At 43.6% G+C, this 15,871-nt stretch overlaps 1 protein-coding gene across 1 annotated transcript in view; it reads right to left on the reverse strand.

Annotated features, from left to right (window-relative positions):
* Positions 1-1,167: 1,167 nt before the first annotated feature.
* The window catches only part of LOC121550211 (claudin domain-containing protein 1), a 34,254-nt gene continuing 19,550 nt past the window's right edge, over positions 1,168-15,871 (reverse strand). The window contains 2 exon segments of the mRNA XM_045217254.1: positions 1,168-1,378; positions 2,043-2,283. Coding sequence (XP_045073189.1) covers positions 1,168-1,378; positions 2,043-2,283 — 452 coding nt within the window.

The raw sequence follows: 15,871 nt of genomic DNA on the forward strand, positions 1-15,871 counted from the left end.
AATCTGAATACACACAGCCGAGATAAAAATAAACCACAAGCATCATCATTTGTGTCACCTAAGCAGTGGAGAAAGGACAGTGAGGTTATCAAACATTCCCATTATAGTGCATTACTTTGGGGGACTGTAAAGAGAACAATGGAATAGGGTGTATTTGGGAACACCCAGGGGCAGGTGGGGAAGTGCCTTATCACTAATAAAGAATATAAAGATGTGGTGATCAACGATGTAAAGACATAATGTCGACACAGGTGTTACTGCAGAGGAGCAGGCAATTAGGCTTCTCTCTCCCTTCTCCTGGTGGGTTCCCCTAGCAATTAGTGCAGGATTACACCTGATGGGTTCATGGTTAATGAGTAGCATAACAGGTCCTCCTAGCTGGATTACTTAGGGGGAGCTGTAAGGGACATTTTTGGTGGTGTGGGAATACAGTGGGGGGATTACAACACCCACACACACACACACACACACACACACACACACAGAGTGGGGGTCGAGAGTATCAGAATTGGATCTGCAGGCATCGTCTCGCCATCACATAACAATGGGAGTCATTGTCACAAAGGTGGAAAGGCAGGCAGGAGGATGGAGATCAGGTGGGTGTACGACGCCGATGGAGTAGACCAATGGCAGCGTTAGTTAAATATGAACTTTATTATTTTAGTGATAATAAAACAACAAAAAATAAAGAAAGATCTAACACAACAAACCAAACGGAAAAAGATCCCACAAACACAAAGGGAAAACAGACAGTTTAAAATGGCTCCCAATCAGAGACAACCCGCAATAGCTGACACGGCTCTGATTGGGACACATGGCCAACATAGAAATACAATAAAGACACTCAAACACAGCACACAAACACAATGAATCAACACCTGCTAAATATAGAGTCAGAGCAGGGTGTGACAGTACCCCCCCAAAGGGGGACTGCGACCGCGCCACAAAAACAAACCAGGGAAATCGGGGGACCTCCTCGGAGGGGAGCGGGTTGACACCACCCAAAAAGGGGCCCGTGGGGAGCTGGACTGGAATGAAGGAGGGATTGTTAAGCCCAGGAGATGAGGTATGACCAGGACCGAAGGACGTTGTGCGATGACGAGCACCCCCGGCTTGGTGCGTGGATCAGGAAGGGCAGAATGAGCACTCCATTGCGCGTGGGAACAGCTACGGGGACGGGCTGACGAGGCACCGCTTGGCGTGGGAGCAGCAACGGGGAGGACGATGCGCACTTGGCTTGGCGCGGGAGCCGAACGGGCGAAGGACCTGGCTTTGCGCGGAGCCGAACGGGCTTAGGCGACGCATCGCACTCGGCTTGGTGCGGGAGCAGCAACGGGTGGACGGACGACGCGACGGCGGTGCGTGGAGCGGAACGGGCCTTAGGGGAACCGCACCCGGCTTGGCGCGTGAGAGCAACGGGTCTTACAGACTGAGCCGCACCCCCGGCTTAGTGCGAGTAGCAGGAACAGGCCGGGGCCGGCTGGCGACGCGCGACCGAGGTTGGAGTGGATGGAGGGACAGGCCGGGCCGGCTGGCGACGCGCACGAGCTGGTGCGAGTGGAGGAACAGGGGGCCGGGTTGGCGACGCGCACCCGGAGGCTTGTGGAAGCAGGAACAGCGGGGGGTGGCGACGCACACATGGTGAGGGAGGAACAGGGGAGGGACGAACGTAGGTTGGTGGAGTGTCAGGAACAGGCGGGCGGTGGGAATGAACGAGGCTGAGTGGAGGAACAGGCCGGGGGGCTGGCGACACGCACCGTAGGCTTGGTGCGAGTGGGAGGAACAGGCCGGGGGTTGGCGACGCCGCACCGCACACTTGGTGCGAGGGGCAGGAAACAGGCCGGGCAGGGCTGGCGACGCGCACCGTACACTCTGGTGCGCAGAAAGCAGGAAGACCGGGCCGGGCTGGCACGCGCACCGCACACTTGGTGGGGCAGGAACAGGCCGGACGCATGGGAACACACACCACGGCCTAAACGGGATAGGAAGGGGACGGACTGGAATACACCAACCTCCGAGCGCTAATCCTTCCCTCTTCTCACCAATGGCTCCCGTAACCTGGGGCCTGAACGCGTGCCTCCTCAGCCGGCTGCCCATGCCTGGGTCGCGTCCGAGAAACGATTACTCTCTCCGCCGCGCCGCTACCGCCTCCCTCCATGGCCGGGCGATCCATCCGGCCTGGATTTCCTCCGAGGTCCAGGACCCCCGCCCGGCCCAAGATCTGCTCCCACGCCCAGGCTGCCTGCGTCCTGGACACGCTGCTGGTCTGCATGGTGGGATCTTCTGTCACGATCAGCCGTATGGGAGTAGACCAATGCGGAGCGAATTGGGAACATATGAACTTTATTATAGTGATAATAACAACAACAAAACAATAAATTAAATGAGTCACGGTTAACACAATAAACCAAAGGAAACAAGATCCACAAACACAAAGGGAAAACAGACATAAAATGTCAATCAGAGACAACAAGAACGGCCTCTGGATTGGGAGCCTCTGGACAACATAGAAATACAATAACTAGACACTCAAACACAGCACACAAACACAATGAATCTACACACCGTAACATATAGAGTCCAGAGAGGGAGTGAAGTGGGAATATCTAACAATTAGACGGCAGATATGTGTGTGAATAACAGACACAACTCCACGAGAAGATGTCTGCCGCTTTACAGCTCCCTCTAACAATTTACTATTATGTGTGTTTTTGCATTATTTGTAATATTTGAATAATGTTTTAATCCTATAACCAAAAAGAGCCTGGATAAATAGGAAAAAGAGAAAATTTTTTTTCAACGAGGCGGCGCAAAATATCTACAGACACCACAAGGCCAAATCCCCATCATTCGCATGAGAAAGAGACTGAGATATCGTGGGACGAGTAGGGGTGCTTGTAGGATGACGGGAGAGTAAACTCTCCATCAATCCTATTAGCCAACCTTCAATCATTTGAGAATAAATTGATGACCTAAGATTAAGGTTATCCTACCAACGGGACATTAAAAACTGTAATATCTTATTTTAAGAGTTGTGGCTGAACGAGGACATGGAAACATAAGTAGCGGTAAGCTAATGGAGGATAGAACGGGACTCCGGTAAGACAAGGGGTGGGGTCTGTGTATATTTGTAAACAACAGCTGGTGCACAAAATCAAATATAAGGAAGTCTCGAGGTTTTGCTCGCTGAGTGTAGAGTATATGATAAGCTGTAGACCACACTATTTACAAGAGAGTTTTATTATATTTTTATAGCTGCTCTATTTACAACCACAAACAATGCTGTATTAATGATTGGCACTGAATGATCTGGATAAGGCCATTAGTGAACAGGAAAACGCTCATCCAGAGGCAGCGCCTAGTGGACGGGACTTTAATGCAGGGAAACTTAAACTGCCTAAATTTCTACAGCATGTTAAATGTGCAAAAAACTCTAGACCACCTTTACTCCACACACAGAGACGCATACAAAGCTCTCCCGCCTCCATTTGGAAATATGACAGAACTCTACCCGATCGTGAAAGCAAAATAAAGAGGAAGAAGACGGTAATAAAAAAGTGGTAGATGAAAGATGCTAAGCTAAGAACTGCTATCACAGACTGGAACATGTTCCGGATCTTCAGATAGCATTGAGGAGTACACCACATCAGTCACTGGCTTATCAATAAGTGCATAGGATGTTGTTCCACAGTGACGAAGAGAACCCAAACCAGAAGCCATGGATTACAGGAAACATGCACTGAGCTAAAGGGTAGAGCTGCGTTAAGAGCGGGACCCCCAACCCGGACTAAAGAAATTCCGCAGCCTCCGACAATATAAACAGAAAGAAAAAGGATAAGATGAATGTACTACACGACCGCCGGATGTGGCAAGGCTTGAAAACATTACAGACTACAAAGGGAAACAGCGAAAGCTTCCCAGTGACACAAGACTTCCAGACGAAGCAAACCACTTCTATGCTGGCTTCGAGGCAAGCAACACTGAAGCATGCATGAGAGACCAGTTGATGATATGTGATCACGTAGTAGATGGAAAGATAAGCAAAAATTCACAAGGGCAGGAGACGGATTACCAGGACGTGTATAGATGGTGCCAACTGGCAAGTGTTTACTGACATTTTCAACAGTCCTGACTGAGTCTGTAATACCAACATGTTTCAAGCAGACCACTATAGTCACGGGACCAAGGACACTAAGATAATCAGCCTAAATGACTACCGACCGCAGCACTGAGCTGGACTAGAAGTGCTTTGAAAGAGGTCGTAATAACAAATCAGAAACCTAGACACTCAATTGTATACGCCCAACAGATCGACAGATGATGCAATCTCTATTGCACCTCCACACTGCCCTTTCCCTCCTGGACAAGAGGAACACCAAAATGTGATAGACTAGCATTCAACACCATAGTGCCCTCAAAGCTCATCACTAAGCTAAGGATCCTGGGACTAAACACCTCCTCTGCAACGATCCCCCTGGACTTCCGACGGCCCCCCAGTGGTAAGGGTAGGTAACAACACATCAGCCACACTGATCCTCAACACGGGGAACCTCAGGTGCGTGCTCAGTCCCCTCCTACCCTACCACGACTGCATGGCCAGGCACGACTCCAACACCATCATTAACTTTGGCCGACGAACAAATCTAGGTCCAAAAGACTTCTCAACAGCTTCACCCCCAGCATAAGACTCGAACAGCTAATCATGGCTACAACATTTGCACTGTCCCCCCAACCCCACCCCCATCTTTTTAGCTGCTGCATTTAATTATTTATGATAGTACTTTAACTCTAAACATGTACATATATTCAACTACCTCAACTAGCAGTGCCGCACATTGACTTGCACGAAGCAAAAGAAACGCAAATAAAGAAGGTGAATCAGGAAAGATATTGATGTACGTTAAACCCACTTCAATCAGTGTAGATGAAGGGGAGGAGATGGGTAGCAATAATATTGTGAAGCTTGAAACAATGGAGAATGGAGTGATGTGCATTAGAAGAATGGTCAAGACAAAATATTTAAGTGCCTTTGAATGGGGTATGGAATTAGGTTCCAGGCCTGCACCGGTGGGAGGGTTGTCAAGAACTGCAACGTAATGGGATTTTACGTCAAACAGTTTCCCCGAGTATCAAGAATGCTTCCACCACCCAAAGGGACATTACATTTCTAGTCATTTAGCAGATCGCTGTTATCGAGAGCAATTAGGGTTAATTCCCTGCCGGGAAGACAGATTTTCACCTAGTGGTAGGGATTAGAAACCAGCAAACCCCTCTTCAGGTTACTGGTACAACGCCCAACCACTAAGCTACCTGCCGCCAGCTTGACATCCAGCCAACTTGACACAACTGTGGGAATCATTGGAGTCAATATGGGACAGCATCCCTGTGGAATGCTTTAGTAGAGGAAAAGATATTATATTATCAGAAATGTACATTCATTTTCATTGGTCTGAGAAATCACTTTCGAGATTTTGCAGCTTATGCCCCCAGTGGTTTAAAGTGGCATACTGCAGAAGAGTACACTATTATAATATGCATCCCCTGATTAGGGCTGCCAGCAAACGTGGGTGAGCAGAATTTGCTGGGGCTGAAGTGACTTTTAAAGGTTAGGTGAACAATGTATTTGTCACATGCACCGAATACAACAGGTGTAGTAGACCTTTATCGTGAAATGCTTACTTACTTAACCAACAATTCAGTTTTAAGAAAATAAGAGAAAATAAATAACTAAAGAAAAAGAAAGTATACAATAAAATAACAATAATCTAGGTTATATTATAGGTATGGTACTAAATGAAGTCATTGTAAAGAGGGGGTAAGGGTTAGGTTTGAGGTAATTGAGGGTATGTATGTAGTAGGGGTAAAGGATTATGCATAGATAAAAACAGAGAGCACAGCGGAAAGAAAACAGGGGAAAAACATAGTAGCCATTTGACGAAATTACCAGCAGTCTTAAGGGATTTAGAAGCTGTTAAGTGAACAGGTTAGGATAATTAACTTAGCAGTTAATATAATTAGTAGCAGGAAAAAGGTTAGTTTGAATGTTAAAGAAATATTCCATCAACAACTACAGACTGTTGCACAACTGAAAGAGAAAATCAGTAATAAACCAACACTAATAGTTTGATGTACTGTTTATTGCTGACTTGACTTGCCGTGATAGTCAATAGCACACAATATAGATGTCTCCCATAGAGATGTGCAGTTAGTGTGTGTGTATGAGGCACCGTCACAACGCAGGGCTCAGAGGGGGGTGCGGTCAGCCCAACGCATCATCAGGGGACTCTGCCAGCCCTCCGGGACATCTACAGCACCCGGAGTTACAGGAAGACCAATAAGAAAGACCTCAGCCACCCAAGGCATAGCCGTTACTTCAGCCACCAGGCACGGCCTGTTCACCCAGCCACCCACGAGGCACGGCCTGTTCACCCAGCCACCGAGGCACGGTGTTACCCAGCCACCCTAGGTACAGCCTGTTCACCCAGCCACCTGAGGCACAGCCGTTCACCCAGCCACGAGGACGGCCTGTTACCAGCACCCAAGGCACAGGTTACCCAGCTACTCCAAGGCACAGCCTGTTCACCCAGCCACTCCAAGGCACGGCCTGTTCACCCAGCCACCCAAGGCACAGCCTGTTCACCAGCCACCCAAGGCACAGCCTGTTCACCAGCCACCTGCAGCAGGCCACACCAGCCACCTGGCAAGGCATGGCCTGTTTACCCAGCCACCAAGGCACGGCCTGTTCACCCAGCCACCCAAGGGCACGGCCTGTTCACCCAGCCACCCAAGGCACAGCCTTTCGTCTACTCCAGCCACCCAAGGCACAGCTGTTCACTCTAGCCAACCAAGGCACAGCCCCTGTTCACCCAGCCACCTGGCACGGCCTGCTCACCCAGCCACCTGAAGGCAGCACAGCCTGCTCCTACCCCGCTACATCTAGAAGGAGGAGGTAGTACAGGTCCACTGGTGGGGCTGAGATACTGATGAACAGCATTATTTCCAGGTTTCAGACTGTTAAACAGTCAACAGTACTCTGGCTTTGTCATTATTACTAGCGGGCTACCACTCTGTACTTCACCTGCACCTTAGAGACTGCTTTGCCTCTATGTACATAGAGTATTGAATACTGGTCACATTACTACTGTTTACATACTGTTTTACCCACTTCATATGTATATGTATTTAGTATGGCTCATCCTATATAACTACAGCTATATCACAACTTTTCTATTCAATACGTTTATATACACTACGAAAATTAGAACACTCACTCATTCAAGGGTTTTTCTTTATTTTTATATTTTTTACACTGTGAAATAAAATAATGAAGACATCAAAACTATGAAATAACACATATGGAATCATGTAGTAGCTTAAAAGTGTTAAACAAATCAAATTATATTTTATTTTTGAGATTCTTCAAATAGCCAAATTCTTTTGACTTGATGAAAGCTTGCACACCTTGGCATTTCTCTCAACCAGCTTCACCTGGAATGCTTTTGCAACAGTCTTGAAGGAGTTTCCCACACATGCTGAGCACTTGCTGGCTGCAACCATCTCAATTTGGTTGAGGTGGGGGATTGTGGATGCCAGGTATGTGAAACAGCACTCCATCACTCCCCTTCTTGCAATAGCACTTACACAACCTGGAGGTGTGTTGGGTGATTGTCCTGTTGAAAAACAAATTATAGTCCACTAAGCTGGGGAATCCAGATGGGATGGCGTATCATTGCAGAATGCTGGGTAGCCATGCTGGTGAAGTGTGCCTGAATTCTAAATAAATCACAGACAGTGTCACCAGCAAAGCAACCCCACACCATAACACCTCCTCTCCATGCTTACGGTGGAATACACACGCGGAGATATCCGTTTCGAACCACACCGCGTTCACAAAGACACGGCGGATGGAACCAAAAATCTCCAATTTGGACTACAGACCAAAGGACACATTTCCACCGGTCTAATGTCATTGCTCATGTTGTTTTCCCTGCGCAAGTTTTTCTTCTTATTGGTGTCCTTTAGTAGTGGGAAAGCGCAGAAATTCAACCACAAAGGCCTGATTCACACAGTTGAACAGTTGATGTTGAGGTGTTGTGACTTGAATCCCAGAAGTATTAATTTGGGCTGCAATTTCTGGAGGCTGGTAACCAATGTATTATCCTCTGCAGCAGAGTAAATGGTTTATTCTGTGGGGTTATGAGAGCCAGTTTATCATAGCGCTTGGATGGTTTTTGCGATTTCGCACTTGAAGAAACTTTCAATGTTCTGAAATTGTTAGTATTGACTGACCTTCATGTCTTAAAGTAATGATGGACTGTCGCTTTCTCTTTGCTTATTTGAGCTGTTCTTGCCATAATATGGACTTGGTTTTTTACCAAATAGCATCTTCTGTATACCCCACTACCTTGTCACAACACAACTGATTGGCTCAAACCAATTAAAAAGGAAAGAAATTCCACAAATGAACTTTTAAGAATGCACACCTGTTAATTGAAATGCATTCCAGGTGACTACGCTAAGAAGCTGGTTGAGAGAATGCCAAGAGTGTGCAAAGCTGTCATCAAGGCAAAGAGTGGCTATTTGAAGAATCTCAAATATAAAATATATTTTGATTTGTTTAATATTTTTTTGGTTACTACATGATACCATATGTAAGATATTTATAGTTTTGATGTTTAACTATTATTCTACAATATAGAAAATAGTAATAATAAAACCCTTGAATGAGAAGTTGTTTAATAGGGAAGGAAAATACACACTCAAAAAAAAATTGGGTACTAGAAATGTGTTTAATTTTTATTTTCTTTCCCCAATAAAATAACATCAAATTGATCAGAAATACATGATATTGTTAATGTTGAAATGGTTGTCAGGAAGGAATGGTGATTATTTATGAATAAGGCCAGTTTTATTGGTTTATTCAGCACAACAGTTTTCAGATGAAGCAAATTATTGCAAAAGGGTTTTTAATGATCAATTAGCCTTTAAATGATAAACTTGATTAGCAAACAATAACGTTATGGAACACAGGACTGATGGTTGCTGATAATGGGGTCTGTACGCCATGGTGATATTCATTGCAACCACTGTTTACAATAGCCATTTACAACATTAATAATGTTAACTGTATTTCTGATCAAATTTGTGTTATTTTAATGGACATAAATTAAAACAAGGAAATGTTAATAACCCCAAACTTTGAACGGTAGTGAATATATATATATATATATATATATATATATATATATATGCACTGAGTGTACAAAACATTAGTAACACTCCATTATTGAGTTGCACACCGCCCAATTTAGACAAGCATGGACTCAACAAGTGTGAATGCACTCCACAGGGATGCTGGCCTGTTGTTACAGGAGGGGCTCCAGTTCCGGAGCGACCCACCATGTATATCCGACAACCTTAGGTGCACCTCCTCACCACAGTGGGACTAATCAGGCACCCCACAGGTTTACCCCAGGCCCTGGGTTCACCTGTAGGCCCATGCCCGCACTTCCCTGTGTGTTCAGCTTATCTGCTAGTTTCTATGTCAGCAGTATTACCTTGAAGTGTCTAATCGGAGATCTATGTACAGGCACTTGAGAAGTAACTCCTGCCTCTGCTATTTGTTTCAGTCGAGTGGTATTGGGTATTTTGGCTGTCAGACGGTTTTGGATACATACAGTGGGGAAAAAGACGAATAACACCAATTGTGCTCCCACTTAAAAAGATGAGAGAGGCCTGTACTTTACTACAGGGTACAACAATCATGACAGACAAAATTAGGAAAAAAACTAGAAAATTACATTGTAGGAATTTTAATGAATTTATTTGCAAATTATGGTGGAAAATAAGAATAACAATAACAAAAGTTTCTCAATACTTTGTTATGTACCTTTGGTTGAAAATGACACAGGTAAACGTTTTGTAAGTTTGTAAGTATAACACTGTTGCGGTATTTTGGCCATTCCTCCAAAGATTCTGAGCAGTGGATGTTTTGGGGCTGTCAACAACACAGACTTCAACCCCTCCAAAGATTTTCATGGGGTTGAGATCTGGAGACTGGCTAGGCTTACCCAGGGACCTTGAAATGCTTGTTACGAAGCCACTCCTTCTGTGCTGGCGGTGTGTTTGGGATCATTGTCATGCTGAAAGACCCAGCCACATTTAATTTCAATGCCCTTGCTGATGGGATGAGGTTTTTATCAAAATCTCACGATACATGGCCCCATTCATTCTTTCCCTTACACGGAACTGTGTGTCCCTTTGCAGAAAAAACAGCCCCCAAAGCATGATGTTTCATCCCCATGCTTCACAGTATGGTGTTTTGATGAACAGCATTCTTTTGTTCAAACACGATTTAGTTGAGTTTTACAATTATGGTTATTGACCACATGACATTCCTCCAATCCTCTTCTGGATCATCCAAATGCACTCTAGCAAACTTCAGACTGGGCCTGGACACAAAAATATGGCTTAAGTAGGTATACGTTTGTACTGCAGGATTTTGAGTACTGGCGGTAGTTCTGATGGTAAGTTTTGTTATTGGTCCAGCTCTCTGCAGGTATCTCACTAGGTCCCCCCATGTGGTTTGGGAATTTTGCTCACTGCTCTGTGGGATCATTTTGACTCCCACGGTGAGATTTATGGAGCCCAGATCGAGGGAGATTATCAGTGGCCTGGTATGTCTTCCATTTCCTAATAAGTTCACAGTTGATTTTTTCAAACCAAGCTGCTTTACCTATTGCAGATTCAGTCTTCCCAGCCTGGGCAGGTTAGTTCTGGTGTCCTTGACAGCTCTTTGGTCTTGGCCATAGTGCGAAGTTTGGGAGTGACTGTTTGAGGCTGTGACAGGTGTCTTTTATATGATAACAAGTTCAAACAGGTGCCATTAATAGAATTAGAGGACAGAGGAGCCTCTAAAGAAGAAGTTACAGGTCTGTGAGAGCCAGAAATCGAGCTTGTTTGTCGAGACCAAATACTTATTTTCCACCATAATTTGTGAACAAATTAATAAAAAACTTGCAATGTGATTTTTGGATTTTTTTCCTCAATTTGTCTGTCATAGTTGACGGGTAATTTCATAATGAAAAAATTACAGCCCTCTCATCAATTTTTAAGTGGGAGAACTTGCACAATTGGTGGCTGACTAATTACCTTTTTTCCCACGTATTTGTTCCATTCCATTTGATAAGTGTTATTTTGAATTTCTTGGTTTTGTGACCACCAGTAAAGATCCTTGTTTCACCATCTCTTTCTACTGCCTACTGTATATCCTGCACCGCACATGGGTTACACTCTCACCCCCCAAATCCTCAGAGGCCCTTGTTTATTTATTTATATTCAGACTCTGTCATTGGTCTTCTTATATTTATTTGTTTTACTTTTCTGATTAGTGTGTATTGTTTTGATTGCTAGGTTTTACTGAACGTTGGAGATAGAAACATGAGAATTTCACTGCACCTGTTTTAACATCTGCAAATCTGTGTACACGATCAATACAACTGATTGATTGGGGGTGTGTGGGGTGTCAGACCAATTAGATTCATGGAAACCATTAGGTCACGGGGGCCGAGAGACCAGTTAAAGAAAGAGAGGTTCATGGGGCAAAACACAGTTCACATGGGGCAACCACAGTTTTACTTTCATGGGGCAACCACACCTTTTCACTTTCCATGGGGCAACCAACTTCCTCACCTTCTTCCATGGGGCAACCACAGAGCAGGGCTCAGCTTGCCCGGCTGTCATAAATTTTCCGCTTTCACTGTGAACAATGGGGAGGAACCAGAAAGATCTGTTTTAGGCTAGACTTGTACTGGAATTTTTTACAGTTTTGTTTGTTTTCCCAACTTGTCAGTTCACTTGCCCCAGGCAATAGGGCAATTTCATAAGGTTTTCCTACAACTAGGTTCTGGAGGTTTACCTAGCTACATTAGGAAGAAGAAGAAGAAGAAGAAGAAGAAGAAATTTCCACCACTCTGGGACCTTGGTGCTACTGCTTTTAATCTCTCCTGTCCTGTTTGAGTTTTTGGTGCGGCGGATTGACTGACTAACAGGATTAGGAGGGCTACTTGGCAGCTTTGGGAGAAAGAGCGGAGAGAGAGGAGAGGGTGAGAGGAAAGGAAGATTGGAAAAGGAGGACAAAACAGGTGGTAAGAGGGAGGGGCAAATGAGGAAGAAAATGAAGAAAGCATTAGAGGTACAACACACCTAACTTTGAAATGTTATTAGTTGACACATGGAATGTATATGTTTTGGTAGCACTTTAATTTATACGTATATAGACATGTACAAGCATTTATTCAAAATGACACCAAAAAGGTAATTACACAGTAACAACCTCTGAATTACAAGCACTACTAGACACCAATTGTGATGAGAGTGAGACGGATGGACTTTGATTTTATATGGGACATTGTCGTGGAGTTCTCCCAATCGCAGGCTCGCCCAAGAAACTGCTTTCATCCATCCCTTCCTTCCCCCACAAACCTTGCACGGACAACTTATGAAAATGTGGGATGAGATGGCTAAGATCACAACCAGATGTTACTCCCCCCCCCCCCCTCCCTCACTCCCCCCTCCCCCTTGCTCCCTCTCGCTCTGGGAGACTCAGCACTTCTCAGGTACTGCAGTGGACCTGCAGAGGGAGTTTGAATTATATATAAATGTTAGTAATGAAATCTGGATCTGAGAATAATATCAACAGGGAGGACCAGAAAGAGGGGGAGGGGAAGAAGGAATGGATAGATCAAAGAAAGTTTAGTCTGTGAAAATTGGTGTATAAGGGGGTTGGGGGGGTGTGTGTGTGTGTATGCTGCTATGCCTCACTCTGGGTGTTTGGTGAGTGTGTAATGTTTTTTTTTGCCTCTGGGCATTGAAAGGTCTGGTGTAGTGTTGGTTTGCTTAGATTACAGATTGTGACATTTGGCTAGGTAGGAGTAGAAATGTTAAAAGGTGTGACTGTTCAGTATAATTGGCTGACAGGACCAGGGAGACATTATAATCAGCCAGGAAGGAACTTTCACCTACACTGCAAGGTAAGACTGATAGCCTGCACTTTTTTTATACATGTCAAGTTTAAAGTTACTGAATTTTATATGGATTGGATGTTAGCGATTGAGGGGAGTATACTCACACAGCTGGTGTTAGTGTGTAAATGCACACTTGTTTGTACTTTTCCTATGTAGGGGAGGAGGTTTTATAGTACAGTAACTATATGTGTGCTTGGAAGTAGAAAGAGGGAAAATACATACTGATATGTAGCTGCTAATTTCTAGTTGGATTGATTTCCCCTACTTTGGTACAGGGATTAAACGAAGGGTGTTATATGGACAGAGAAATAGGATAATAAAAAAGTTAGGATGTAAATGTTGTTGTAGTGTATGGTGAATATGGTGGATTTATACAATATGAGCTCTGAGAGCCATTTTTATATATTTATGATAGAATATTTGAGAAAACACTATTCTCTATGAAAATAGTTATGTATTACACAGTTTGTTTTCATAGGAATGTGCTATGCAAAAAAATATAATAGGAGAAGGTATAGATTATAGAAGGGGATAACCCTTCTGGGAGAACTGGGTATGTAGGCTTTGTTCGAATGTTGGATTCAGTTAATCAAGGTCCTGGTGAGCAGTTGATCAGTAGAATAATTTATGAGAGAGATTAGGATTAGAGGGGGAAGTGAGAAGAATATGGAGAAATATGAAGAGATTTAACAGAGAAAGACAGAGAAACAGAGATAGAGACAGAAACCTGTGGTAGATGACTTCGTGTACAATGACTGATGACACAGAAAACTGGGATATGATATCTGGAAAGTAAAACGAGGAGTTGATAGTAACATAAATAAAGTAGAAGCTATGAGGTCAGGCCCTAGTTTTGCATATTGAATAGTTTTACAATGGTTGTAACCTAAATGCAACTTCAATTCAAGACATGACATTCAGAATTCATGTAAAACATTACAGTTTTGAAAACATATTTGTAAAAAAGAATGCCAAAATTTACCCAGTATAGGGGTAAATTGACCGGAAACAGGGTAAATTAATTCAAATTTCTGTACGAATGAAATTATATAACCACTACTTTTTTTAAACCATGTTATCTTTATTTCCCAAACACAATTAATCACATTCACTTTAAAATATTTTAAGCATATTTTAACACAAACAATTCTAGTCAAATAAACTTTTTAACACTTATTTTATTATATCCAGCTTATAATGCTTTGGATAATAATATGAAATCTAAACACATTAATTTTGTTTAACTTGCCATTGGCCTGATTTACAAAGGCAAAACATTTTGATATATTACTGCACAGTTTACAAGGATGCACTTTCATGCTAGGTTTATAGACCCTCATATTGAAGCTTATAGGAGACCCCAACTGATGTATAGAACAACCTTAAAAATGATCTACTTTGGTTTGTGATGAAACCTCTAACACAATACATTTATTTATAAAGACAAGAAAATGATGACCCTTCCTAATTTTAGGCTAAATTAATTTGTGTATGGTTTCCTGAAACAATATGGGCTCAACCCTAACCCTTTTTTCTCAATCTTACCCCACTCTCCTCTACCCATTGTATAACACAGACCTCACTAGTTAAGTAAAATGCAAACGTGACATTCATCTAGTAATGAACGACATTCGCAGAGAGAGAGAGAGAAATAAACGGTATCTAATCAGTTGAAGGTGCAACCATTGGTTAATGGAAACATTGGATGCTAACGATGCTCCTTAACTGGAATCTAACAATTAATTTTTTACACTACACCAAGGCTAGTTCATACAGTTAATCTGGACTAAGGGGATGATGGGCCATTTGAGGTGGACAAGGCAAAACCAGAAGAAGAGAATGGTTTGATTTTATGATAGTTGTCATAGTAGACTGTGAACATAATAGCCTGGAATACCTTTAGGGTCTCTGAGGTAATTTAGGGCATTGTTGACTCTTGTACTGGATACCTGTAATGAGCAGAGGTGGTATCACATGTCCCAGAGTGGTGGGTAATTTTATTTATTCTGATTGTAACCAGATAAAATAATTTGTGGATAAAGATTGGAGCAGTTGGGCAAGTTAACCTAAAGTTGCCCCATGTGATTTATTTTGACTGAAAACGACACAACTGTAACAATGAATCTGCAGTAAGCCTAAAATTGGATCTTTCTGGTTTATCCCCATTGTTCTAAGTGAAAGTCGAACAATTTATGGCATTCATAGTAAAGGGTAGTAGGGGTGCTGAGAGGGTGCTGCACCACCGGCTGATGAATAAAACATGTGTTTTAACAATGAACTAGACCTTTATTGCTCCTGTATGAGAAGACAAAATGCTCCTCTGGGTTATTAAGTTCATTAAACTAAATCAGAAGTGGTGAAAAGTGCTGAGGGCGAATGCCTGCTCACTCACATGTTTGCACGGTGGCCCTGGAATGAGTGATGTGATAGAGAGCTCAAAGATTACTATTTGCTTACACTTTGGTTATTATTTCATTACACCTCTCGCGTCAGCAGATGAAGCCAGTCTTTCTCCCAGCACTGTCCCGCAGCCTCTGCGGCGGTACTATGGCAATGAGATGTGGGCGTGTACTGGTGAGTGGAGCCGCAGGCAGAAACTAGGGTGGACCTTGACCACAGTATATCCAACCCCACGTGCAGTCCAAGTGTGCAAAAGATACACCGACATGGACCTCAAACCGCTGTTTCACCGACGCTAATACTAAGGTACAGTTGTAAGTGGGCACAAATGAAACTGTACATGCAAACAGTGTGATCATAAAGGGATAAAAACAATATCAACTTCTTACCTCTAACAAGTATGGACCTGTTGGCAAAATAACTATTCAGGTGTGAACTGTATGAAT

This window comes from Coregonus clupeaformis, unplaced genomic scaffold (genome assembly GCF_020615455.1).
Source record: "Coregonus clupeaformis isolate EN_2021a unplaced genomic scaffold, ASM2061545v1 scaf0983, whole genome shotgun sequence".
NCBI lineage: Eukaryota > Metazoa > Chordata > Actinopteri > Salmoniformes > Salmonidae > Coregonus > Coregonus clupeaformis.